At 35.8% G+C, this 25,219-nt stretch overlaps 1 protein-coding gene and 1 long non-coding RNA gene across 7 annotated transcripts in view; one reads left to right on the top strand and one right to left on the bottom strand.

The window, feature by feature from the left end:
- The first annotated feature begins 76 nt into the window (after positions 1-76).
- On the top strand, positions 77-13,524 carry LOC112961274. Of its 4 annotated transcripts, XR_003251986.1 has the most exons (6): positions 77-168; positions 298-445; positions 6,680-6,773; positions 8,644-8,762; positions 9,308-9,429; positions 10,093-13,524. It is a non-coding gene; the product is annotated as an uncharacterized LOC112961274 (long non-coding RNA). The 4 variants fall into 4 exon arrangements; XR_003251985.1 differs by lacking the exon at positions 8,644-8,762; XR_003251983.1 differs by having other exon boundaries at positions 8,644-9,429.
- Positions 13,525-15,445: 1,921 nt separating this feature from the next.
- The window catches only part of UBE2W (ubiquitin conjugating enzyme E2 W), a 34,436-nt gene continuing 24,662 nt past the window's right edge, over positions 15,446-25,219 (bottom strand). For all 3 annotated transcript variants that reach the window (XM_026056251.1, XM_026056254.1, XM_026056255.1), the window contains 3 exons: positions 24,169-24,324; positions 22,934-23,009; positions 15,446-18,329 (listed from right to left, as the gene is read on the bottom strand). In XM_026056251.1, coding sequence (XP_025912036.1) covers positions 18,316-18,329; positions 22,934-23,009; positions 24,169-24,324 — 246 coding nt within the window. In that variant the 3' untranslated portion in view covers positions 15,446-18,315. The remainder of the gene's footprint in view (positions 18,330-22,933; positions 23,010-24,168; positions 24,325-25,219) is intronic.

Here is a 25,219-nt window from a genome sequence, read left to right as displayed (position 1 = left end):
CGGGCCGGGGCCAACTTCGCCGCGGGCATCGAGCCGCTCCGGGCGGCGGGAAGCGGGCGGTGCGGGCCTGCCCCTGCCGCCGCGTGGGGACCGCGCACCTCGCCGCGGCCCCGGGCTCGCGGCCCCGCTCTGAACTTCGCTAGAGCGAAGGAGCCTGGAAAAAATAAGGTCGCACTAGAGCCCTGTTCGCATTCTCTTACTGGCAGCTGCCCCTCGCGAGATGAGTTGCAAGCTGCTTATTTCCTTTTATACATTGCCTTGCAAGATTTTGCCTCTATTTTTGTTTTCTGTTTGCAGTGACCTGACCCCTACTGGCGATTTTATGAAACTTGATGTCTGCGCTAGGGACGGATGCTTCCTAGAGACAGATTAAAGAACAAGGAGCAAAACGGCATGACTTAATGCGAGGGAAAACAAATTAATGGCTTGCAGTAATACAGAAAAAGTGAGTAAATAGAATAGGATTTGACTTTTCTCCATTTGGTTTTACTCTGCCGGTCTCACACATCTCAATCTAGGTTTTTGAGTGTTACGTGTTCTGAGGTAAAGTTTTACTTGCCGCCTTTGCTCTCAAAGACCACAGTTTAGAGAGAAAGGCAAAAGGTCAACCATAACTTGTTCCCCTCAGTAGCATATACATTCCCCCCCACCCCCCCAAATAGTCCACTGACTGCAGCACTCGCTACTTGGCCACATCATTCAAACAAACTATACAGAAAGGCAAAAGCTAGAAGAACCTAGTGGGCAGTAGAGACTGCATTGAACTTGTTGCATCTTACTGTTGTAGAAACTGGAACTTAAGTATTTTACCCACAAGCAAGAATTAAGTTTTAAAACCAAAGTGTCCTAGAAGAATTTGGCTTATGAGCATGTTTTCATTTCCTTTACTGCTCTATTCATAAGAGTTTTTACAATGAGTATTTTAGGAAGAGCTGAGAACTGCTTTATAGATGTGGGACAAGAAGCAGGTGAAAAATAATGTTTTTTAGGTCTAAGAAATCATCATATATGCTTTTTCCTTTTTAAGCTGTATTAAAAACAAGACTTAAGCATAGTTAACACCTTCAGCAGCTCTCTAGTTAAAACACTACTCATCATGGATAGTGACTGAAGTCCTAAAAAGTCTGAGAGATGGCCTCTGGCAAATCTAACAACAGCTTAAGATAGACTATATCTCATATTAAGCTCAAAAAAAGTAATTCATTTTTACATTACAATACACATTTCACTGGTTTTATTAGTAAGTTTTACTTATGGGGTAATGGACCTGGGCTTTGTATTTAGTCAAAACACCATGGAAACATTTAAACAATTTACATGAAGAGTATTTCTATTTTAGGGGTTTTGAAAGAGATTTACAAGGGTTGGACCTAAACTTTCTACTCCACCTCAATGCTACCATCTTTTTGAAAGACTCCAGTAAAGATTACAATAAAGGAAGTTACAGCATTCCTCAAAAAATTGGGGCAAGGCTATTGGGATGAATGATTGCTGAGATGTGAACATTTCATTCTATGCAGAATTAGATAATTTGTTAGGTCAAATCATGTTTCTACCAGCTACATAAGATGAAGAAGCACCTAACTGCTCTAGTTGTTGGGCATTCCCCTACAGTACATGAAGGGAGGTGATAACCAGGAGCACTGTCTGCATGGTCCAGTTCTGGAGGCTCAGGCTGGACGTTGGGGAAGACTTCTTCACTCGGTGGGTGGCAGAGCAGCATGACAGGCCACCAAGGGAGGCTGTGGAGTCCCCCTCCGTAGAGGCTGTCAAGACATGGCTAGATAAAGTCATGGCTAACTTGATCTGCTTTTGGACAGCTTTGTTTCTGGTGGAAAGTTAGACTAGATGACTTCTAAAGTTTGCTTCTGACCAACATTGCTATGATTCTACGGTAACAAAACATTTACCTTGTCACCATCTTGCAAGTCTTTGCATATGTCACCTGCAGAAGGCAGATCTAGACAGAAGAAATAAAATGCAAAGCACTTTAGTAGTGTCAGATTTGGCTATATACAGAATTGAGAGATTAAAGGCTAAATGATTTCTGGGAGAAAAAAAATAATCTTCCTTTAAATTGGGGATCAAATAAATCTGACCAGTAATTTCTGCACTAATTAAACCCTTTATGCTTCAAAGCAAAAACAGTAATTTTGAGGAAAGCTGTCTACATCATGTTACCACGCAATTGTATTTTAATGATAGCTATGAGAGCTAGAACATTAGGTGTAGCAAATGTAGTTTAAGACCAACAGATATTTATTCAAGATCAGAATGAATTCAGAAGTCATATGTCCTTCAATATCCATTTATGCTACTCCATGAGAATGTTTTAAAGTCATGATTTTAAAAATGTGGTGGATTGCTATGACAGCTGAGAACAAGAAAGACCACAATGTAGCCTGTCAGACCTTCCACGTGCTGACGGTATAGTCACCTGGCATCTGGTAGCACATCCCCCCAGATGGATTTTGGTAATAAGCTTGTATATTATAGGAAATAAATAATATGTCAACTACATGTAATTTCACCTAGTAGCAGGATTTTATTATGGATAGCTAAGTGATATCAAGGTTTTGTTCATACTAACAGAACACCAATATGACATGTATAACTTGTTTGAATACACTTTGGGACATCAGCAGTTACTAAGACATGGTTGTATATATACCCATTTTTTCAGCTGTGGTAACTTGACATCCTTCCCTTCTTATTCCTCCTTTGTTTAGTTTTCTGCATCTGAGATTCCTTACCCCTTATTTCATTTCATCTAAAAACTGAGCTCAGATGTACATAATACATAGTACCATTTCCTGTGTATTCTTCTGATGGCTTCTAGTCACTGCTAATAATGCAAATGCTTTTCATAAGCCTCCTACAAGTTTTTAATGTAAGTAAAGTTTCTTCTTATGCTGAATCATCACTGTCTATAAAAATTTTTACTTATGGGCTGGTTAGTAGCTTGATGAGCAGCCTTATATTATAGCATATACTTAGTGTACCTGGAGTAAAAATGAGTTCAGGGAATGTCAGCATCAGATTAGAAGGAAAGTTTTCACAACTTTCTACACTAGTTGGATAAAATTCCAACAGGTCCCAAAAATCTGCAGTCTGTGCTCTTATGTGAATATTTAACATTTTTATAATTAATAGTGCTGCTACTGCACAGCTAACTGCTTAGTTTAAAAATATATTTATACCTCTAAGATTACTTGAAATATTTTATCAGCTCAGAAAACTCAAATCTTAATTATACATCCAGTGTCACAAATGGTTTATATAGCTGAAAGAAAACTGGGAATACAAAAGAAGCCTATGAATAATTAAGAGTGAATTTTATCCAGAAACTTACCATATAACTAGAGTTCTGTATCTAGTATTATTCAGTGATAAAGCAGAGGATCAAATATTTTATGTCCATTATAAATTCTGTGATTGTGTTTTGCTGTTTAATTAATTTCTGCTACATGTTTGGAGCATTACATAGATGAACAACTAAGTCAAGTTACTAGCCATTCTTTAGATTTACCGTACCTTCATGAAAGTCTCTTCCCACCCCCCCACTGAGATATGGGATAAAGGCTAGTCAGTACATCCAGTAAGGACAGCTTAATATAAACAAAAAATGCCTTGGGAAGAAAAAAAAAAAACAAACAGATGCTTATTTTGTGTATAAGCATCTGCTCCACTTCATTACAGTTCAATGGGTACAGCGTTTTAGTAGGTGATTTGTTTTCAAACAGCATACTGGATTAATCACGCCTATAAAAAGAGAGAAAGAAAAACACACTAGCAGAATGCCTAAAACGGAATATAAGAAACAAGTACTCCATTTTTTCAATATACATGAGTGCAGGATACTTGAAAACACTTGGCCTTGTCATTTCTAACCTCAGATTCGGAAAAAAAAAAGGTACTTTCAAACTGTCTTCCAAAAATCAAAATATTTTAATTTTTACTGATAAATTTTATTAGAATTGAAAATGGCTTTTAAAAAGCCATCATGAAATGAGTTCCCACCCCTCAGTACAGTGGTGCAACAAGCTGAAAGAATGTACTCAGGGATGCATTTAACAACAAAGAGGAGAATGGCAGCACGACAGAAACAGGAAGCTGTTTTTAATCAGTATATTAGAAACAGAAAAATTGGTTGGAAAGCACCTCTGGAAATCATCTGGTCGGTCACCTTCTCTGCCCCCTCAAAGCAGGGCCAACCTCAAAGTTGGATCAGATTTTGAAGTTAACAGGTTGCTCAGGGCCTTGTCCAGTTGAGTTTTGAGTATCTCCAAGGATGGAGATTTTACAGCCTCTCTGGGCCACCTGTTCTGGGGTTTGATAAAAGTCTGTAGCTATATTTTTGAAATGTATAGTAATAAACTTAGATTTGAATATTAAAGTTGAAGCAATAAACAAACTAATACAGTGTGCTCATAATATACCAATGGGAACTTGCGTGCATTATTTACATTAGTCATACTGGCTCAGCTGACAATACTCTGAAGAGTCTACTAGCTTAATACCAGAGAACAGATCGAAGTTTGTAAACAGTATTTTTCATATAACTAAGAACTATTGGAAAAGCAAAAGCCAGGAGCTTAGGATTATATTTGGTTAAAGCTGAAATTATTAATAAAGCTAAGTCTAATTAAGCTGCTGTTTTCCCCAGTTACAGGTGCAGAAGCATAACTATGAAAACACATTTTTGGTGACAATGCATATTATATAATTAACTAAAACAAGTTATCATCCTGGGCAGTACATAAATGAGAAACATTAAGAAACCACAATGCAACTGTATAGCTTACAAGTAAATACTAGACTGTTTTCTCAGTTAATGGAAACCATTTATTCTTTATACTCCAGTAGAGAGTGGTGAGCACTAAACTTCAAGAATTCACAAAATACATTATTTTTCATGATTCCTATCTAAAATGCAAGTTCCCTAAACCGGACGAATCACACAATCACTTCAAGAATAAAAACAGTGAAATCAAGTAGAATTTGCATTTATTACCATATATTCAACTTTCCCTTGTTTTTTCATCACTTAAAATTAATGGTGCTACTAGGCGTGTTGTGCAAGTTCTAGGTCCTCAGCTCCTTTGGCTCTCATCACTATTTTAGAACACGCCACCAAAGTGAATCCAACCAAAATGATGTGCTGATTTTGTAATCGCTAGTTTATATCTAGGTCCCTTATCATCAGGGTATCAAATCCAGTTCTTCATTTATTGGCCCAAATTCAGATTGTTTGCAGGTTCAAATGTATTTCCCTGTAATTATTTGCTCCTATTACTCTTGTATACATGTTGGAAACAATAAGACCTTGTCTAAATAAAAGCTTTACTGTTTTAATTACTAGTGTAAATTAAAAAATTATACTGACATTATTGTATAGTATATAGTAGGGGTTGTACTTATACATTCAAAAAAATTCATATTGTTCATTATCCTAGTTTATGTATCCAAAACTGCATGAAAGTTAGGCCTAAAATCTCTCCTTTTAGGGTACATTTAAGATTTGTTTTGTGTTATAAAGATATGACTGGTTTTGTGTCAGCTATTTTTGTTATCACAGATCTTCCTAATTTATTTTCTTAATTAGGAACTAAAGAACTTTTATATACAGTCATCCTGCCTTTTTACAACTAGGGGAAAATGTTATAATGAGTATTTATATCTATATAGTTATTATGCATACTAACCCTATAAACTCTTGTGTGTATATACAGTTATTTAGTACACACAAGTTCACCATTTAAGTTGAATGCAGGGAACTTCTCTCATTTCTTATGTATTTTCCAGACTTAGAAAAAACTAGGTTTGGATTTTTCCTGTAAAATGCAAATTATAATTTATTTATTTTTTTTGGGGGGGGGGGGGTCATGAGCAATACACTAGCTTTCCTCAGGAGATAAGTATGGGAAAGCCAAAGGGTAACTACAGACCAAAGAAGCAATAGATTCTGTAAGATTAAATTCCTATTTACAAGACTAATTTTGGGGGGTGGGGGAGGGGGATTTTCTATTATTATTGATAGCATTTTGTCTATATAAAGAGGCCTTCAAACAAGTCCAGACATAATGCCATTTTCATTGGCAGAGAGGTGTAAGAGAGCATCATGTCCTTCTTGAAGAGCTTTGCATTCCAGTTGCGGTGTCTTTTACTGGAGACACAGTCTACAGCAAACACACAGCAAGCTACACCAGGAGCAGCATTGCTCTGTCTGTACACCAGTGTCAATACTGCGTACATTCACTGGGACAGCTGTGTTCATAGGAGATTGTACCTAATCATACCTATTGACACCTGTACCAGTAGCAGACGGTAACACAGACTAGTCTTAGAGTAAATAGGAATCGGGCCTTTTGAATTGTGAAGTAAGTTAAGGTCAATGTGTGACATTGAATTTTAAACTCATACCTAAACATTTTCTTGTAGTGACATAAGTTTAAAAATGACCTGATATAGTTAAGCAGATGTAACAGGATAAAACTAGTGTGGACAAAATAAAACTGGTAGAAAGGTGCTCTCCATACTGCATAGGTTGTTTATTTTTCCATCCAGCTCTAAGTTACACTACTACAGGAGTGCTGCACTAATAACCTTGTATTCCATACCACACCAAGGTAGTTAAGGCACACAAAACCTAACCCTCCTAAAATACTTTTTATTGCAGGACAATGAAGAACTCTACAGTAAGTTGAAAAGGACTTGTTTTTGCAAGTGATACTAAATCATTAAGAAATAGAAAAATCATTTAAGGCAATAAGGTAAGATAAAATGATATTGTGAAATTAAGCCTATATTAAATTAGTAAGTTTTAGAATGATTATTCTCTTGGAACAAGGAATATCTTAGTCATATATGAAGTCAAACAGGAGAAATTCTCTGTACGCAGCATTATGCGGACTCTGCATACAGGAAAAGTTTCTTTTCCTGGAGGGGGGAAAAGAATAAGTAAGGCTTCACAAGTTACTAGTATTATAAACACGAACCAGTAACAATAAAAAGAGTGTATCATAGTCGATATAAAAAATACTAATGCAATGTGATTGACTATACATGCTTACAAAAGTAGAGTGATCCCATGAATGAAAACACCAAAACTGGCAGGACTGTAACTCAAATTTTGAATAGATGTTCTGTTTCCAGAGGATTACTGAAACTTTCCATTTTTTATTAATACTATTTTCTGTCAATGTATGCTAACTTCACTCTCAGTTTGTCCGATTTTTTAAATGATAGCTCTTGGAACAACTAGATATATGCTGCTTTTAGCAATGACAGCAACCTACAGCTTCAAAACATGACAAGTGTTGCTACCTGAGTAAACAGTAGCTATTGCATCAGTTAGAAATCTAGAATTTATGCATTTACACTTAAATCAGATAGAATTTTATTTAATGTCTCAGAGTTTCACCTACAAAATAGCCATTTTTAGATGAGTTTGAATGTATTTTGAAAGGGAGAAGAATTTTTTTTTTTTTTTTAATGAAGTTGGCTAAATCTGTTTGGCTTTAGAGGATTTCAAAGAGGCTTTCAAGTCTGTCACAATCAAGTCTCCAATCCTTAGTAAAGGCTTTTGGGGACTAATAAAATTATAAATTACATATCCATAACCTCCACAGCAAGTTTGTTGAATTTCACAGAGTTTGAATACCAGTAGTAATGAAGCACAAATATTGTAATCCCTGTAATCTGACAAAATAGCTGGAATGAATTCTATTGCTGCATGAACAGTTACTACAATTGACAGTATGTTTTGCAGCAGTTCAAACTTTAAAATTAGATTTTTAAAATGAACAGTCGAGGCAACATTTGGCCTTTAACAATAATTTGAAAAAAATCTTATCCTGCATTGGCACTAAAACATCCATTTGCAATTATGTGCTAGCTACGCCAGGGTGAGGGGGCTGTGAGGGACCTAGGAGAGGTTTGAGAATGCATTAATTGGATGTTTCTACTAAAACGCTGCCGTGTAGCACTTAACTGAGCAAGACGGGGCGGGGGGGGAGGGGGTGGTTGTCCCACTAAATAATTTGCTTACCAAAAGCATAGTTTTGTGGTGACGGAGCTGACTGAATTTGATGGAGCTGACTGAATTTGACAATTTAAGTGAGAGTAAATGCCGACATAATTTGAGAAATTCACTGTTCATTTAACAGCAACAAAAAAGTAGTACCAGTCTACTACCTGAACAGCAATTAAAAACATCTTAAAAAAGGAACATCTATGAGAAATATCTACATTTTTCCGCTTCTCTGAAGAAGTTTAAGCAACTGCAGTGCCCACACGTCTTCACAAGAGTTACCAAAACATCCCCATGTCTAAAAATGTTTTGATCTTTCAAAGCCATATTAAGACAAAATATAAGCCATCTAAAGGCATTTTTCTTTGCACAAAAGCACCATCCCAAGATTCTCAAAACAGTTTTTCCACTGCACGTACAGTGAACCTTTGAAGAGAGAGAGGAAAAAAAAAGATCAACTTGTATTATTTTTATATATGCATTTGATAAAAGAAAAAGAACATTTTTAAATAGAAACACCTTAGATAGTAAAATCCAAATTTGGATGGAGGAAGCTTTTAAATTTCTACTCCAAGACACAAGCTGGTGAATTCTCACTTTCTTTTCTCCAGATTCTTTCTATGCATTACCTTTACTTTTAAGGAAATAAAGGATGAAAATATAAGAGTCCATGGAAGCCTGCACTTTGGAATGAAAATGTGAAGGTCTACAGCCAGAAGTAAATAATAAGGTCTTTGATATGTATCAAGGAGGGGTTAAATGCATCAAATATGCCGAGATGGATATACACTAAAATCAACGTGGATTAATACATGGCCTAAGCAAGATTTATTAAGTATCTTTAGTATGTACCTAGACATAAAACTATTGTGCAAATCAAATACAAGAAATAAGTTCTATATCAGAATGAAGCAGAGTTCTGGTGAAGACCACACAGCAAGATTCCTTTCCAGAGGCCAAATTCAGTGATAACACTTTGTAGAGATTAGTAAATAAAAATTATGTAAATGCTTTATATTGTGACAAACTCCTAACAGTGATAGTGCCCTTTACTCAAAATCAAGTGAGGCATATAATGACTTTCTAGGCATTTCAAGGCACCTATCTCACAGCAAAACAACATGGAATCAGTTTATCAAAGTTAAATTTAAAAAATTCCTGAGGTCTTTGTGTTTACTCCAAAGAGAACCCTAGGACATTAAACATATGGTGCAGAGATGCTCCAGACTGGGCTGCCAATACTGGATAAAGAATTCAGATGCATTTACATTTCAGTGTCTTTTAGAAAGAGGAAACCACTCAGGAAGACCTGCATGCGACAGACACCATCATAAGGAAATTTACCTTTCAGATAAAATGGCAACACATTATGAGAAACTCACATTAACATCCCAGTGGTAAGTCTTTCAAATGTTCACTTTCAAAGAGTGCATAGTTGCACAGAAATGAGATTTTAAAAAGTTACAAGCTAGCTGATTGGGAAAGTATAAAAGTAGATGACACATCTAAACAGATGTAAGAACTATTCAGAAAAATATTTGTGCAGTTTTTAATGAAAAAGAGGTCTATCTGCACCTAGCTGAACCAAATCACAAATTGTTCTATGTAACATTCCCTAGACCGTATCTGGACATTATTGATGTCTTCCTGGTCTCCTAGATGCTATTTAGTCTATTCCTATAGGCTAAAGAAAGGAAGGAAGCTAACAGAACTTTTAGAATTCCAAACATGCTCCGAGTTGTGAAGTTTGATTGGACCAGTGGTTTTGCTTAGTATAGAATATCCTGACCTACTCTGATGATAGTTTTATACAGGACTTGACCAGAAGTAAAATCTCTGGCCTTCAGTTGCATCATGATCACAGTTGTCTTGCATTTGCCTTCTTCCACTTCTGAAGAACTTCATGACATAAGAATTACAGTTTGGTGCAATTACTGATTTTTTTTATTTTTTTTTTTAAACAACCACTGATTCTCTGAGAATCTTCATAAATCTATCAAACCAATTTAATTTCCAGACTGTTTGGGATTCCCTCTCATTCTCCAATTCTCGCTCCCTAGGTATAACTTGTCTCCATTTGGCATACTTTGGCATCCAGTCAACACAATTTGGAGGAGTGTTTGGAAGACTATTCTCAATACAAGGCTGTCTGGACTTGTCTAAGGCCAAAAAGTCATGTTACTGCAGCATGATGTCCAAGTCAGGAATTATTGCTCGGGGCACATGGTAATGCAAAGATACATAAGAGATTAAAAGGAGTTTTAACTCAAAAAAGCTAACATTCAGCGTGATACAAAGCACATTAATGCAGGGTGATGCTCCCAATTTCTTTTTTCCCTTTAAACTCGAAACCTGTTGCAAGTCAAGAATAATTCAGGCTAGATATACTCTAAAACATCTGGAGATTGTGTATTTTAGTCTTTGTGACTTGTTTACCTAGTGACATGTACTTCCTATACTAATACTTTCAGAGTACTGTCTTCAATAAATTGTCTACATCCAATAGAGAAAAGTGTGCTTTATCTTGTGAATGTGAAATATAGCCACCCACCAATGTTTTCTGGATGTATGAACAGTTCAGAGAGTAAGAGAGATGAGGCTGCTCCTGTGCAGCAAATATAAGAGTGCCAGAGTCCAGAGCTGTTCACCCTTCTCTGCCAGAGTGACAGCTGTAACATACTTTTTTTACTGACCCAGTTCAAAAACAGATTTCCACATAAAATTAATCCATCCATCCTTTGATTAAGACCTTCAGAGGAAGGGGTGAAACAAACAACAATGTGGTTTTGTCTTGCAAACCTCCTACCAAAGTGCAAAAGAGCATCCTGTTCTTTAAATCTGCAATAAACCTATGAGATCTGTATCTAAGACTTCTATCTCAAGTCTCTTCTGTATTAGAAGATGACTACCACATTTGGCTTTATATGCAACCTCAAGAACATTTGATTTGTAACCCAGTGGATTGAATTCCTGGTGGGAAATAACTGTGCCGTCCTTGAGCAGCTTCACTGAATCTGTAACCCTTCACTCCATTAATATTTGGCAATATTGGTCTGGTAAATACTTATTATAGAACTCCTGAACTTTCCAGCTTACTAAATGCTACAAGTTCTCCCTTCAAATACAGTACTTCCAACTAAATTTCCATTGAGAAAGGGACAGACCCTGTACCCTATCTATTTTCAAAGACTACTGTCTTTGAAAAAATATACTTATTTATAGGTGTTGTAAGAGTCTGCAATTCCTTCACCACCTAGCTACACCAGAGAAAGTGTAAAAGCAGAATGGGATTTTAGCAAGAGCTTTCTGCTCCAAGTATCACAGCTGCAATCCTGGTACATGCAAATGTTGTAACAAAAAAAAAACAAAAAAAMCCCAGACATTTGACAAATTTCTTTCTTTAAGAAACAAAGGCAGATAATTCTTTGGCTGTTATCTTGGTATTCATTCAGGTAGGGACAATTTGCTTCATAACATCCCTTAGTTAATGTCCACAGTGCTTTTCTTTATCACCAATCACTACAAAGTATCTATGGAGAATGATACATGAAATAAAGCATGAAACAATGACCACTGTCAGCCTTGAGAGATGTAGCACCTGTAGTAAGAGCAACTTCTTAAACACAGTGTCAGAACTTGGACACTGTTTGCCTCAGTACATAAAATGGTCCAACTATACCATAAATATTCGACGTGCCAAGATATCACAAAAGGAACACATGACAGGACTGATGTGGACAATCTCAAGGAAGACAGAAAATAACAGATTCACTGTGAATTTTCTGCATTGTTGAACAGGGAACACTCAAAAATACAGAATTCATTATTTGGATTTACCAATATTCTGAGGCTTAAACAAATCTTCTGGTGAGCTGCTAACGCCTCTTAGTGGTTGCCACCTCAGCCCTATTGACTAGAAGTTCTAGCTAATCCAAAGAGCTAGAACTCTGAATTAGTGGATTCCAGAATGATGTACAAGAACATCAAGAAACATCTGGTGAATGTGCCACGCTCAGCTTCAGAGGAAATTGCTTGCACCATTGGCACAGAATCCCAACTGCAGTCTTGGCCAACTATGATCTCTAGTCCACAGAGCTGTATGCCAAATTCAGCTGGAATTACAGGAGTCTTCATACAAGCACTCCTAAACTGCCATGCTCAGAGCAACAGCTGCAGACCTGCCTTCTATCCTTTCACACTGCAGTTTACTTGACAGAATCACAAATACAGCTTTAGTCACAAACTTGGTTCTGATGCCCTGACAGCACCTGAAAACAATGACAATGATACTCTCCCTTTTTTAAAAGGGATATCTGAAATAAAAGCAAAAGTAGATACAAATTATGGATCAAGAGATGAGACAACTGCAAGCCCAAACATAAGCTTTCAAGCATCTAGGAACTCATCCACATCAGCAGACTACTAAAGAAATTTTAAAGAACAGTACACTAATATATCCGCAATGCCTGTATGCACAGACTAATGCTAACAGCCTTGCTATTTGGAAAACAAAAAAACAAAACAGAACAACAACAAAAAGAAGAAATCTTGGGCACAGAGACTAAGACATCTAAATGAAGAAGTAACAGATGACAAATCACTTGAAGGTTTTGGAACATCTTGAGAATTTTTACTGGAAAAAACGAAGTTAGAACAGAAAGGGTATCCCCTGCCAAAATTGACATAGGCAGTCCAGATCCCCAGCTTTTAGGATTCTCATAGCATATAACTCAGCTTCTGCGTTAAACAAGGTTTCTAGTACTTTATCATGCAGAAAAGTCTAAAGATATGAACTGGGTTTCAGCTATCCCCTCCCAATCCTCAGCTGCACAATCTTCCCGATTTCCTCTAGCTCTGGAACTCTTGGATCACACAGCAAACTGACTGAATTTGCTAATTCAGAAGAAAAGTTTTCACTTTTCTTCTTCTGAATTCAGTTTCCTAGTGGTTTAACAAGCTGAATCATCTCAGTGCAGACTCCAACAGCAAAACTAGATGCAAGGCAGAAATGTGAATCATGAGGCTGGAAAGGAAGGAGGAGGAGTCCAACTTCCTCCTTTTCAGTGGCAGCAAACTAAGATAAGACACTGAATTGCCAGACCGCTGTTCCGTTTATTTCTGTGGATGTTAGCGCCATGCTCTGGAGAACTGTATTAACACCATCCAGATGATATTGCAGCCCTGGGAAGGGAGAAGGCCCAGAATGTTCATATAAACAGATTTAACCCTGGCCCAGAAAGTGCTCTAACATACTCCTACAGCACAGGTTCCTAGCTGCTGAGAACAGGACAGAGCTTCTATAAGGTCTTATCACCAAAATTTTAAATACCAGAAGTAGGACCAGCTTAAGGAAGCATCAGTAGTCAGTGTTACAGGATTTCATACTGTTCCAGGCATCTCTGTTATTGAGACTAACATGATGGTTTCCAGCACTTCGCTGGCTTCCTGTTCCAGAAAAGTGGAGTCTCTTATAAGTAGCTCTTTCACCAGCACTAGCCAAAAAAAAAAAAAAAAGACACTTCCAAGGGCAATGTTATACTTGTGGATAATAAGTATGTAAAGTGAAGGAGTTTAAACACAGTTTAATCTACTGTTGTTGCCCTCAAAAGGCAAAAGGCCCTTAAAAGGTATGGAATTCCTCTAAGTTTTATGCTAAAAAGACTGTGGACTGAGACTTATATAAATGTGATCTCTACCCTGGTAGCATTTTTACAATCTACAATCCATCAGTTTTGCATTTATAATTTTTATAAAAGAATTATCTGAATGAAATCCACGCAGATTTCTAAGGAAGCCACTTCGTGGCAGTAATTATTTTTGAACTACAAAATTACTGAATCTGCTCTTGCTTTGTAACTTAAACTCTCACCTTTTGTAGTTGCAGAGGGGGCTTTCTGAAGTTTAATCAACTGCTAAAAAAATTCAAACACTAGCAAATGCCACTTAAAAAAAGTACTTAAAATCTGGAGGAAAAACATGGCAAATGAACAAGATTTCCAGCACTGCTATTAGCACTAAAATTAAATAATAGCAGTGGCTAAATATTTACAAATTTGTATTTCTGAATTAAACTTTAATTAGTAAAAGAAGGCTCATGATACTTTTACTCTTTCAGTTTTGCTTAGGTCAAAGTGTTTGTAAAAGACATGAAAACAGTAGGCTGACAACTACCAGCATACAAACCAAATCTAGTCTTTCTTCCCACCCTTCTGTGTAGCTGCAGCTGAAGATGGAATATCACCAAGTCAGCTCAAATTCCATTATGCATTTCAGCATTCTCAAAAGTCCAGAGACAACTGCTTTTTGAAAGCAAATCCAAGCTGGATTGAGTGATCTGGATTAAATAACTAGTTTTAAAAGAAAGTTTGTTCTAACCTGATTTGTTAGAATGAGCAGGATTTGTAGAGCTTCACTGTAAACATGCAGCACAACATTACACTGAATTACTTTACTGCAGGAGACAAAAACTATATTGGCTTCCCCCCAACAAAGCTAGATAATATGTAGCTGCACTATCATAAAGCTTTCAATACCAACAGGACATGGTTTAAGAAACATGAGTTCCACAGGGTTTTTTTTTGCTCTGGTTTTTAAACCTCAATCATTTTAATAAACATTTACATACACAAAAATCAGCAAAAACAGGATTGGAAAGTCTTATTGTCAATTATATCTACCCTTCCTGAAGCCATTTGTCTAATCTGTTCTTCAAAAGTTACAGGCATGGGAATTTTATTGTCTTCTCAAATTTATAATCTCAGATGTTAATTATGTTTTGCCAGACTTTCAAATAAATTAATAACTAAAAAAACAAACATCCAGAAAAAATGGTATATGAATTTAAAAAGTTTTTCCACAAAAAATATTTTTTTCAGGTATCAAAGTGCCTTACTTTTTCTGAAACTGAAATCATCATTTTCTGAAGAAAAAAGAACAAAACTGAAAGCAATTATTGATTTGAGGCAGTAGAAATCTCATTTAACACTCCTGACATATGCTCACAAAGAATCTCTCTTCCACAACTGGGAGCAAACAAAAAAGCCTGCATATGAAACTCCCATCCAGCATTTAAAGTGCTTATCATGGTTCTTTGCCCTTTGACAAGGAATTTATTCAAGCATCTATGAGAGGTGAAAAGTAGTCTCACAGCACTACTTGATGATTCAGTGGATCTCTTTGATGCTGTAAGTTTAGTAATTTTTTACGGAACTATTTGCTTTAGCCATTACAACAGATATCCTCTGGAGAAGAAAAGAGGAAACACCTCAGTATTAGGCAAATTCCTCCCTTGATATCCATCACATCATTTTGGAATTACTGATAGCTTTGTCTCAGAGTAGCTGAATGTAAAGGACAATGCTTCTGCACTCCACCATGAAAAGGTCCACACGTATTTCCATTCAAGGGTAATAATCTATTTTAAAAACAAGAATTTATTTTGTTATAGTATAAAGACACTAAACACAAAACAGTGTTTAACAACATGAGCATTGACACAAAAGAAAAGCAAGGATCGTTTCAAGCCAATTCTGTAACCGCTTCATGTGAGAAACCCGAAGTGAAGAAAGTTTCATACACAGGGTCACCCTAAGGGAAGGATGGCACCACCTTCATCTAATTTAAACCCTATTTTGGGACATCACAGTATTGTCAGAATAGTTGCATTATTTTGAGGGCTTGAGTGGTACGTAGGTTTTGTCTTGGCCCTCTGTATATAGATGAACTCATCCATAGAACTGCAAAAGAATCATGACATTATTCTGGGGGGATTTCTGTTGTAAACTAAAAGACCTGATGTACATTCGCTTCTAATCTACCTTGTGTTTTTTGGATTTAAGTATATTATAGGTGGGGGTATTAAAGAGCAGCATAAATTTGGTTATTTAACTTCACTGTAGCCCATATAAAGCTGTAAGTCAATAAAAAGTATAATGCTTACCACTACATCACATATCTTTGACAGGATACATACAGTATGTCATAAAGCTTCTCTGAAACCACATTTTGTAGTATGGCAATCCACCATATGAAAAGATACATGAACCTGTGAAGATATACCATAACTATTTCTTCAGAGACATCGTCTTGTGTCACAATAATGTCTCTTTGCTATGGACTATTTAATAAAACCTTTTATGTGAACCAACTCTGTGAAAATACATAAGATTTTCAAAGATGTGTCAGTCCATTCAATCAATAATACAGAGCAGTTAACATGAATATACAGATTAAGTATTCAGATAGATTACTGCTCTTTCATATTAAACATTTGCAAAAATAGTTGATTTCATTAACTTATAACAATAACATTTTACTAAACAAAAGTTAGACGCACAACTATTTCCTTTGCTTAAAATGATTATTTTTGGCTCTTAAAATAAACCAACTTCTGTGTTTTAAAGGCTCATTGTGAAAGTGTATATACACATCAAATTTATATCCACAGCTAAATTTTACCATTGAGTTTTAAAGGCCAAGAAATATTTTCAATACAGTAGAAAAAAAGATAGCAGTTCCTGAAGTATATAGTAGCCTCACTTCACTGGTAATATCCGTAATTCAGTTGCTGTACAAAACACTTCTCTGAAACAAATCCATTTGAATTCTATCCACCCTGAGTTAAGCATCTATACTTTAAAATATGTTTTAAACATTAATAGAGAAGTATGTACAAGACTACAAAATTTGTCAGTTATTATACAGAAGTAAAAAAGTAAATATTTTCAGCCAATTTCTTGTTGTTATTGTAGTTATTCATTCTGGGTTGGCTTTTTTTCTTTAATCAAGTAGTTACTTGATTTAGACATTCATGTTTTGACCACTTGATTTGAGTGCAACAATAAGGCAACAGTTAAAAAAAAAAGTTATAGAAACTTTGCATATGTGTAAAGGTATTACGTTTATAAAAGTGTTTCCTAAAAAGACAACCTAATTGCAGTATCAAAAGATTACAGAATGGTGAGAACAACTATCCGTTATTTCAATAATTGTTGTTCCATAGAAAAATGTCAATCTAATTTTAGGTTTTTTTCTCCTTTTTGGTGAAGTAAAAGCCTGGAGAAAATTGATATGGCTGGCAGGGACAAACAAGTTAATAAAATATACTTTAGTCTAAACTTAAATAAAAAGGTCCACACTTTTTTGTCAAAACATTAAGCCTCTGTCAAAAATGTATTTTTTTTTATATATAGTACAGAATTAAAAGACAAGATGACGCTTACAAGGTAAAGAAATAATTTACATGAAAATATTTTCTGACAAAGCTTTTCAATCAAAATATTGTTTTGTAACATTCAAACATGACATACAACAACAAAAGAAACAGTGAATGCAAACAAAAAAATGTTATATGGATTGCTTTCAAACACATAAATAAATGAAATATTGATGTAGGCAATAGGGCTCATGCTGATGGCTAGCAGGAAATAACAGTGTGCAATCTATTTGGAAAAAAGCTCTAAAGTACAAATTACAAGCCCAATTATGGACTGCAGCAAGTTCAGTTATATCACTGCCATCCTCTCTTATTTCCAAAATAAATTCTTGATTAAATCACTCATACCCTAAATTACTCATACCTTTGCTTCAGAGATATGAATAACTATATACAAAAAAGTAGTTTTATTTCACCATAGGGATAACATTGTACCTCACTGTCACTTGAAAACCTTCCATGTCAAAACAATCTGACAGCAGATAAACAATTTAATAAATATGCAATGATCTTATTACAGTCCTTCAGCTAAGCATGTTAACTCATGCTGCTAGTTGTGTGATCACAGTGCATAGAATCCAAATATAAAAGAATGGGGTGGCTTTTAAGGTAATGGTGGATCCCTTGCTTATAATCCAAATATATCTGAAACTTTCCTAAGCTCTGTCATGCAATCTTTTTGTGGCAGGAGCAAAAATTTTCCCTGGTACAATGTCCATTGCCGGCAATGGATGCACCAAAACCGTCAAGGAGCTCAGTGTTATTGCACAATATATGAAGACCTGGAATTCTTCCAAAAGCTTAAAATAAAAATAATGGAATTATTCTGACATTTCTGGACACCTGCATTAATACTGTATGACTAATAAAAGCATGTCAGTTGCATGGACTGAACCAGCGATCAACATGCGCCCAGAATGCACACTAGTAAAAATGCAGTCAAAGGAAGTAGTCTTCATTGCCTATAGGTCACTTCCAGTCAAAGGTTAAAGTTCAAAGACTGAATGATCAAAGTGCTCATTTTCTCAGTAGGACTATCTTCTGCTACGAGGATCACAAAATGGTGGCATCAACATGTGTCATCTTTAAAATAAGAAAAAGTATTTATGGAAAACATATAAATATTCTAAGCCCAACTTAGTAAGGTGCTAAACAATTTCTAGCATAGAGATTAGCATGCAGCGGAAACGTATCGACTGATTAACACTGGGGTTTTGTTCAGTAATGACTCAGGAAAAGAAAAAGAGAGACTATCAAACAAAACTTTCAAAATTTATATATACACACCCCTAGCATATCATTAGCAGCAAATATTCCATTAAAAGGACAATACTTTCACATTTGATTTTTAGAAAACCATTCTTTCGGAAAACAAAATACCAAATACGCTTAACATTTTGTCTCATGAAGTAAAGCATGTGTACATCAGTTTAAAGAGTTCTAGAACTGATAAATCCTTTTACAAAGGAAATACAGTGATAAAAAGAGTTTGCAAAGTGGGCTTCTCCTCACGTTTCCATTCTCAGCCCCTTATATACACTTCTCAAGAATCAACACAAACTGTAGCTGATATTGTATTAAGCAATATGTTGCTACAGTAATCCTAAAACCTTAAATGTGAAAAATAGTTTACATTCACTAAATTTTAGATATTATGGTTGGATAAACATATTATAGAAAAGGCATTCTATATCAATTTTTTGCATTATGCTGATATTAAAGAAATGTTTACATCTGTGAAAGCTCTCCCTTTTAAAGTTTCTTTTCCAGACATCAACCTACAGTGCAATTGCATCTGATAACAGCTTGCCAAGGGAAAAAAAAAATTCCTCAGAACCTGCAGTACAACTTTATTGCATCAGTACAGTAAAAATGTGCTTCAGTAAAAGTTAAACTTATTAACAGAAAGCAAATTCACTGTCTATTTTTAATGCACTTGTAACCTTGCACACAAAAGATGTAGCCTCATCAACAGATGGATTTCTAATATATGTAAAGCAGCAGAGAACAATTCTACATTGTCACTGGAAACCCTTATGTCCTCTGCACCGTTACATGAAAGAAAGCTCATTTTGATAGGAGGGTAAAGAATGAAAATTTTATATTTGCCCCCCAAAAAAAAAAAAAAAAAAAGATGCAGGAGGGATAGAAGGGGTGTTTGAACTGCATACGAGAAGTTTAGGACAAATACCAGAGAAAATACTTTCTCTTTAAAAAAACAAAGAAAAAAATGCAGTAAGGAGGTGCTGATGGTTAAAAAAACAAAAAACAAAAAACACCAACAAAAAAACTCCCAGAACACCCACATACCAGTGCCCCCTTCTTTCACAGAAGTTATCTCCTGACAGTGCAAAGAACAAGCAACAACCTAATGGAACAAAGTTTCAGCCTGGATGCCCCCTACAAGGGGAAAAGTCCTCCTGCGTCTCTGACAGGGCATGACTGACTCTTAGATTGGCAGCATGAAATTCAGCGTACATTTAAGCAGATGTTGAGTAGGGGAGAGAATCTAGAAATATTTCTAGCTGTTGAAGGGAGTGAGAGTTAGAGGAAGCAGGAGTTTTGCAACAGGGCTTGAGAGGACAGCAGTTTGTACCAAACAAGGCTTCATAATTTTGTTACTTATGGAATAAGTTATTATGCTGGGCAGGGAGGAAGTGAGATATTAAAAGCTCTAGTAAACTAAACACACAGAGAGGCACGTTCACATGCCAGAGTATCTCTAAGAGCCACTGTGTCCCTCTGTGTCTGTATTGGTTTGCTTGAACATCAATCCCCAATCATGCATTATTTGCTCCCAGTCAAGTAAGCTCCAGGCACCTCCTGGAAAAGAAAATACCCTTCAGAGGCACATGATAAAAACGATGACAATCTTCCTCCTTTCTCTTCAAAATGGGAGACTACAAACTTCTTAACAGAACATGAGGATACAATTTCACCTTACAGCTAAGGCAGTCCAATGGCTAGCTACCAGCAGAAGCAGCAGTACCACTCTGCCTCTCCCTCCACATGTTCCTGTATCAGTATTGGCACTTAGTTCACCCTGTGGTTACCCTTGGATTTTTTTTTCCCCCCCTCTCCTTTCTTAGTTGGTGTTATGTTTTTCCTTCACTAATTTACCTAGCTCAAAGGGGTTCAGCCACACGGTTAGATGTGTGGCACTCCGATGGAAACAGGAGCAGGAAATTAAGATGACAGAACCACCTTTTTCAAGGGCTTGTAAATCCATTCAGGGATACCGAAGGTTGAAGACTGTTCTTGTCAAGAAAGAGGGGGGTTAAAATTGGCAGTCAGGGTATATTTCCCATCTTGGTGCAATCCAGCATTTCTTCAAACCAATTAGGAAAACCATTGAAAATGTAAAGATCTTCCCTTGGCAGCTTTGTCATACAGCCACAAAAAAGAAGTAAATTACTTGTAACTGAGAAAAGGGCATACAAAATTTGAGATAAAAACCTTGTAAGTTTTATGAAAAACTTTTTATCCAACTGACATAAAAAAATAAAACCACCCTTGATTTTTTAAGAATTTAATGGGGGAAAGGGGAGAAAGAAGCTCATTCAACTTTTAAACATGACCTCTTTTGTAATTAGTAATTAAAAAGGAAGTTAAAAGACATAAATGAAAGTATTCTGGAGCAAAACAGTAAGAGTTATTTAAATGAACTGATTTGTTTTCTCTTGCCAGAATGTTAGGTTGGCTTTTGGGTTATTCAATTTTCTGACTTCCATAGAACAGCCATTGTGTAATTATTTTGAAATAATTCAATGACTTGTTCAGTGGACTATAGGAAGTTTGATTTTTTCAGCCACAATTATATAGCAACTTTCAGAGTAGAACCACATTTCTTTTCATTTTCATTTGGTGTTTTGCTTGTTTAACTTTAACTGAATTTCACAAATAAGAAATCAAAGTAGTGTCTGCAAACTGTTCTCCTTGAGAGACTTCAATTCTTAATCAAAAGGAAACTTTCTATAGATTCAAAGTAAACAGAACATATTTGAATCACAAGATAAAGCTAATAAATGAAACTTCTGCTGATTCGCTTTAAAAATAACTAGCAAATGAAAATAAAAGAAAGAGTCAATAAACAAATTATCCAGAAACTGCCAATAAAGAGAAAGCAAGAGGAGAAATGGAGAAGCACCATACATATTACAAGAGTGAGGAGACAGGGGAAAAAAAAGAAGTGTTTACTAAAGAATGTAGTGAAGTTGAACCTAGCCTATTCAGTCTTTTGGACAATGGATTTATTATTTTTGGAGACAATTTTAAAAACAACGTAATGTATAGTCACATGATCAACAGTCTTAAGTACTGTAAATACTTCCTAATCCCATGGCATATAGCACTCCTCTTGCTGTGATTAAAGTCAACTTGTTTTTGAGAAACTATTATGATATTACACTATGAGAAACACAGTTCATTCTTTTCCATTACCCTCTAACAAAAAATCCCCACAGGTGTCAGTAAGTATTATGAAACTATCAAAATCTTAAGATAAAGCACTCGCAGGCTTTTAAGAATGTAAGGGTGAAGGCTTTGGTCTTTGCCTCTCCATTCATTGACTCCCACAATCTCAAATATTTGGTCTCATTTCACAAGGGAGACAGAACCAGTCCTGGGGTGGGGAGGCAGGTAAAAAAAAATAAAAAAATAAAAAAAATAAAAAGAGGACATCTTATGATGCAGGCTTCAGTGAAAGATATTTGTGGGACCTGCTCCTCCTGCGCCATCCTAGCACACAGTATTTCCTGTTCTAACACATCCCTTCCTGAAAGATGCATGGGTTTCCTATAACCACCATTTGTATGGTATTTTCCTAGGGAGAGAAAAGAAAGTATTGGCCAAGGAGAGAAGAGAGAAGGAAAGCATAGTTCATCTCTACTCCTTCTTTCCTTCCTCACTGCTGGACTGGATAAGCCAAGCACATACAGCCAACCCCAGCTCTGGGAAGAGGACAACAGATGTTAAGGCAGAAGGGAAGAAAAACAAAAACAAACAAAAAACATAGTAAAAAGCTGGACAGGAACCATGTGGCAAGGAAAAGAAAAAGCACTACACTGCAGAGACTGTAGTACTAAGCAATTTTAGTTTAGTTTTTTTTTTTTTTTTAAATGATGTACATGTAGAATCACATTGCTATATTATTGACTATTAGTTCCTAAGACCCTTTAAGTCACCCAATTGTCCCACATTAGAAATTCTGTGGAACAGTTGAAATCTATTGAAAACATAGCTGTTTATAAGTATATAGGGGTATTTTCATTGCAGTGCAAGCTTTTAAAGCATTACCAACAAGAAAAAAATCTGGTTTTAGAGTTATAATAAACTGGTCATAGGAATCTGGTTTCACTAAGTACCTTCCCCAGACCCAACTTTAAAACTTGTCAAGGACTGATACAATTCTCAAGAACTCCTATTCAAATCAAATCCTACAGTTTAAAACTCATATAACCTTGTGCTGTTTAAAGTTCACTCAGCAATTAAAGTGTGATGTAAAAAAATCAACATAGCATATCTCAGAAACAGAATTTTCATAAATTTTTTGAAATAAAACAAGTTTAAGGCTTTGAAAACACTTTTCCTACTTTATTATGTTTTGTCTTCAGCCTAAAAACAAACAACCCCCCCCCCCCCCACACACACACACACTCCAAAATTCCTGGTTCTAGTTAAATACTTACCATGATACCACCATTTTGTTTTCTTTGGATTCTTGTTACATGTTCTTACATAAAATGAATTATCTGGAGGTCGCCTCTGCAACAGAAAAAACACCTACAAATAATCAAACAATCCTCACATTGTAACACATGAACTATTTGAATAAGCTTGTGAAAAGCTGTCACGTGAATGCAGTGAAAGTGAGATAATAGACAGTGCTAGACCTTGGTCAAGAAAAATCTCTCAAGAATCCTGGTAACAAAATTCTTAGTAGAGATACTTCAAGCACAAATTCCATGAAAATTCCAAATGGGGGTTGGCAGGGACAGAAGAAAAACAGACAAATAAAAAAGGAACACGGTTATTTAAAAGAACCAAATGAAATACCTCTGCAGTTTGGATCTAATATAACACAGTTAGAATCCAATTCACATAAGTCTCCCATAGCTCGGAGTAGCTTAAAAAGTGAACTTTGTTTCAACCCTCTTACAGATAAACATCTGCTATATCAAATATTCTTCAGGTTTTTTTATACTAATTTTAAGGTACAGTGTCATCATGGTGCAAAACCAAAGTCACAGGATACAGTACAAAGCAATTTGAGGCTTTTTTCTATCACATACATATGGTTAGGATTGACTGGGATACGATATAAATAGGCATGTTTGGATAGCACAAATGTACGAGTAATTTCACTCCAAAAGAAGCAGTAAAACAATAGACTCTTTACAAAAAAAAGTGTTTAAGGTATCAGTGCCACAAATTTATGACCAAAAATGCAGCTCAGCACTATTTACTTTCCTGCAATAAAAGTGATAAAGATTAATGAAATAACTAACTGCTAAAGGTTTTGCAGCTGTACTAATTCCAATACTCTAATATAGACAAATATCTACACTATGCAAAATATTCATTTCAACACAATCATCTCGCACTGCCTTTACTGTCTGAATCAGTTTACAAAGAATTATTCTAAGACACAATTTAACTTTGTAATTAGTACAATTAGAATGGTTCTGTTCATGCCTCTTTTCCAGTAATGATACATGAGCAGATTATCATGAAAACAGTTATGAAGTAGTTACTGCACTGTTCATTTCGTAGCTCTAGCTTAGTATTTTTTCAGTGGTTGAAACATAGATAGTAGGTTGTCTATTTTAAAATTTGAGAGATGAACCCTTACTTTGCAAAGTTAGCTAGTTAACTTTTATTTTACTCAAACAATTCTAAAAACAAAACCAAAAAATACTCATACCTTTTCTTTGCAGCTGGAAAGCATGCTAATAATGCTAAGACAAACAGATTGCACTGAGAGAGCTGGAGACCAGTCTTCTGTTAGAATGGATAAACAGATATGACCATTGCTATAAACGTGAGGATGAACAGGAATATTGTCACCAGTAAACATGACCTAAAAGAAGAATTAAATAAAGGTAATTGTAATTTATTGTCAACACAAATAAGACAGTAAGAGATCGTGAAAAAATTGTTCAATAAGCCTCTATTGCTTTTGGGCAAACAGTAATATCCAAGTAGTAGATTCTGCCATTTTCACTTACACTGAATAATACATTTCACCATGTTAGATTCATTCATTTTTGCAAGCAAGTAATTAAAACATAAAATAAAAGAATGTAAGCCTAAATAACTGCTGATGATAAAGTGCAATGTGGGTAAATGTTGTTCTTTTTTTATGAACAGCAGTACACCATAGGAAAGTGCAAAGGTAAATTCACATTTACAACAGTGTAAGGACATCAAACTAAACTTTAAATCTTGCAGTCTCAGTCTTCTGTGTCCTATCGAATAGAGTCGCCTACCCAAGACACTGAATTTGAAAGACTTCATACGCCACAAGCCTGAATGATTTCATCCACCAGGAAACAATGAAACTGACAGAGGAGCATTTCTATAGCCACAGACACAACAGAAATGGAAGTTCTGCACGACCCACGCAGGTTCCAGCATGAAGAGTTAAATGCACTAAACTTATTAACTACAAAATGCAGTACTTGAACAGCCACAGTATGATATCACACCAGAAATATTTGTAGATCATATTCCATTTGAAATATGATGTTCTTTATCATGGAGTAATACCAAAAGAACAATGTTTAGAACTTTAACTCCTCTCTATTAAAAAGACAATACCATAGTCAAAACAAGGTTAGAAAACTGATTCTGACAATTTTTGCTCATACAACAAGTTTTTGTCAAACACATGGTTGACTCATGACCAGTGAAAATGTAGTAAGAGAACCTCACAGCAGACAGTATCCTCCTGAGCTCCTTACCTGACACAATCA

Source organism: Apteryx rowi, unplaced genomic scaffold (assembly GCF_003343035.1).
Source record: "Apteryx rowi isolate R43461 unplaced genomic scaffold, aptRow1 scaffold_130, whole genome shotgun sequence".
Lineage (NCBI taxonomy): Eukaryota > Metazoa > Chordata > Aves > Apterygiformes > Apterygidae > Apteryx > Apteryx rowi.
This window is presented reverse-complemented; position numbering and strand designations above follow the sequence as displayed.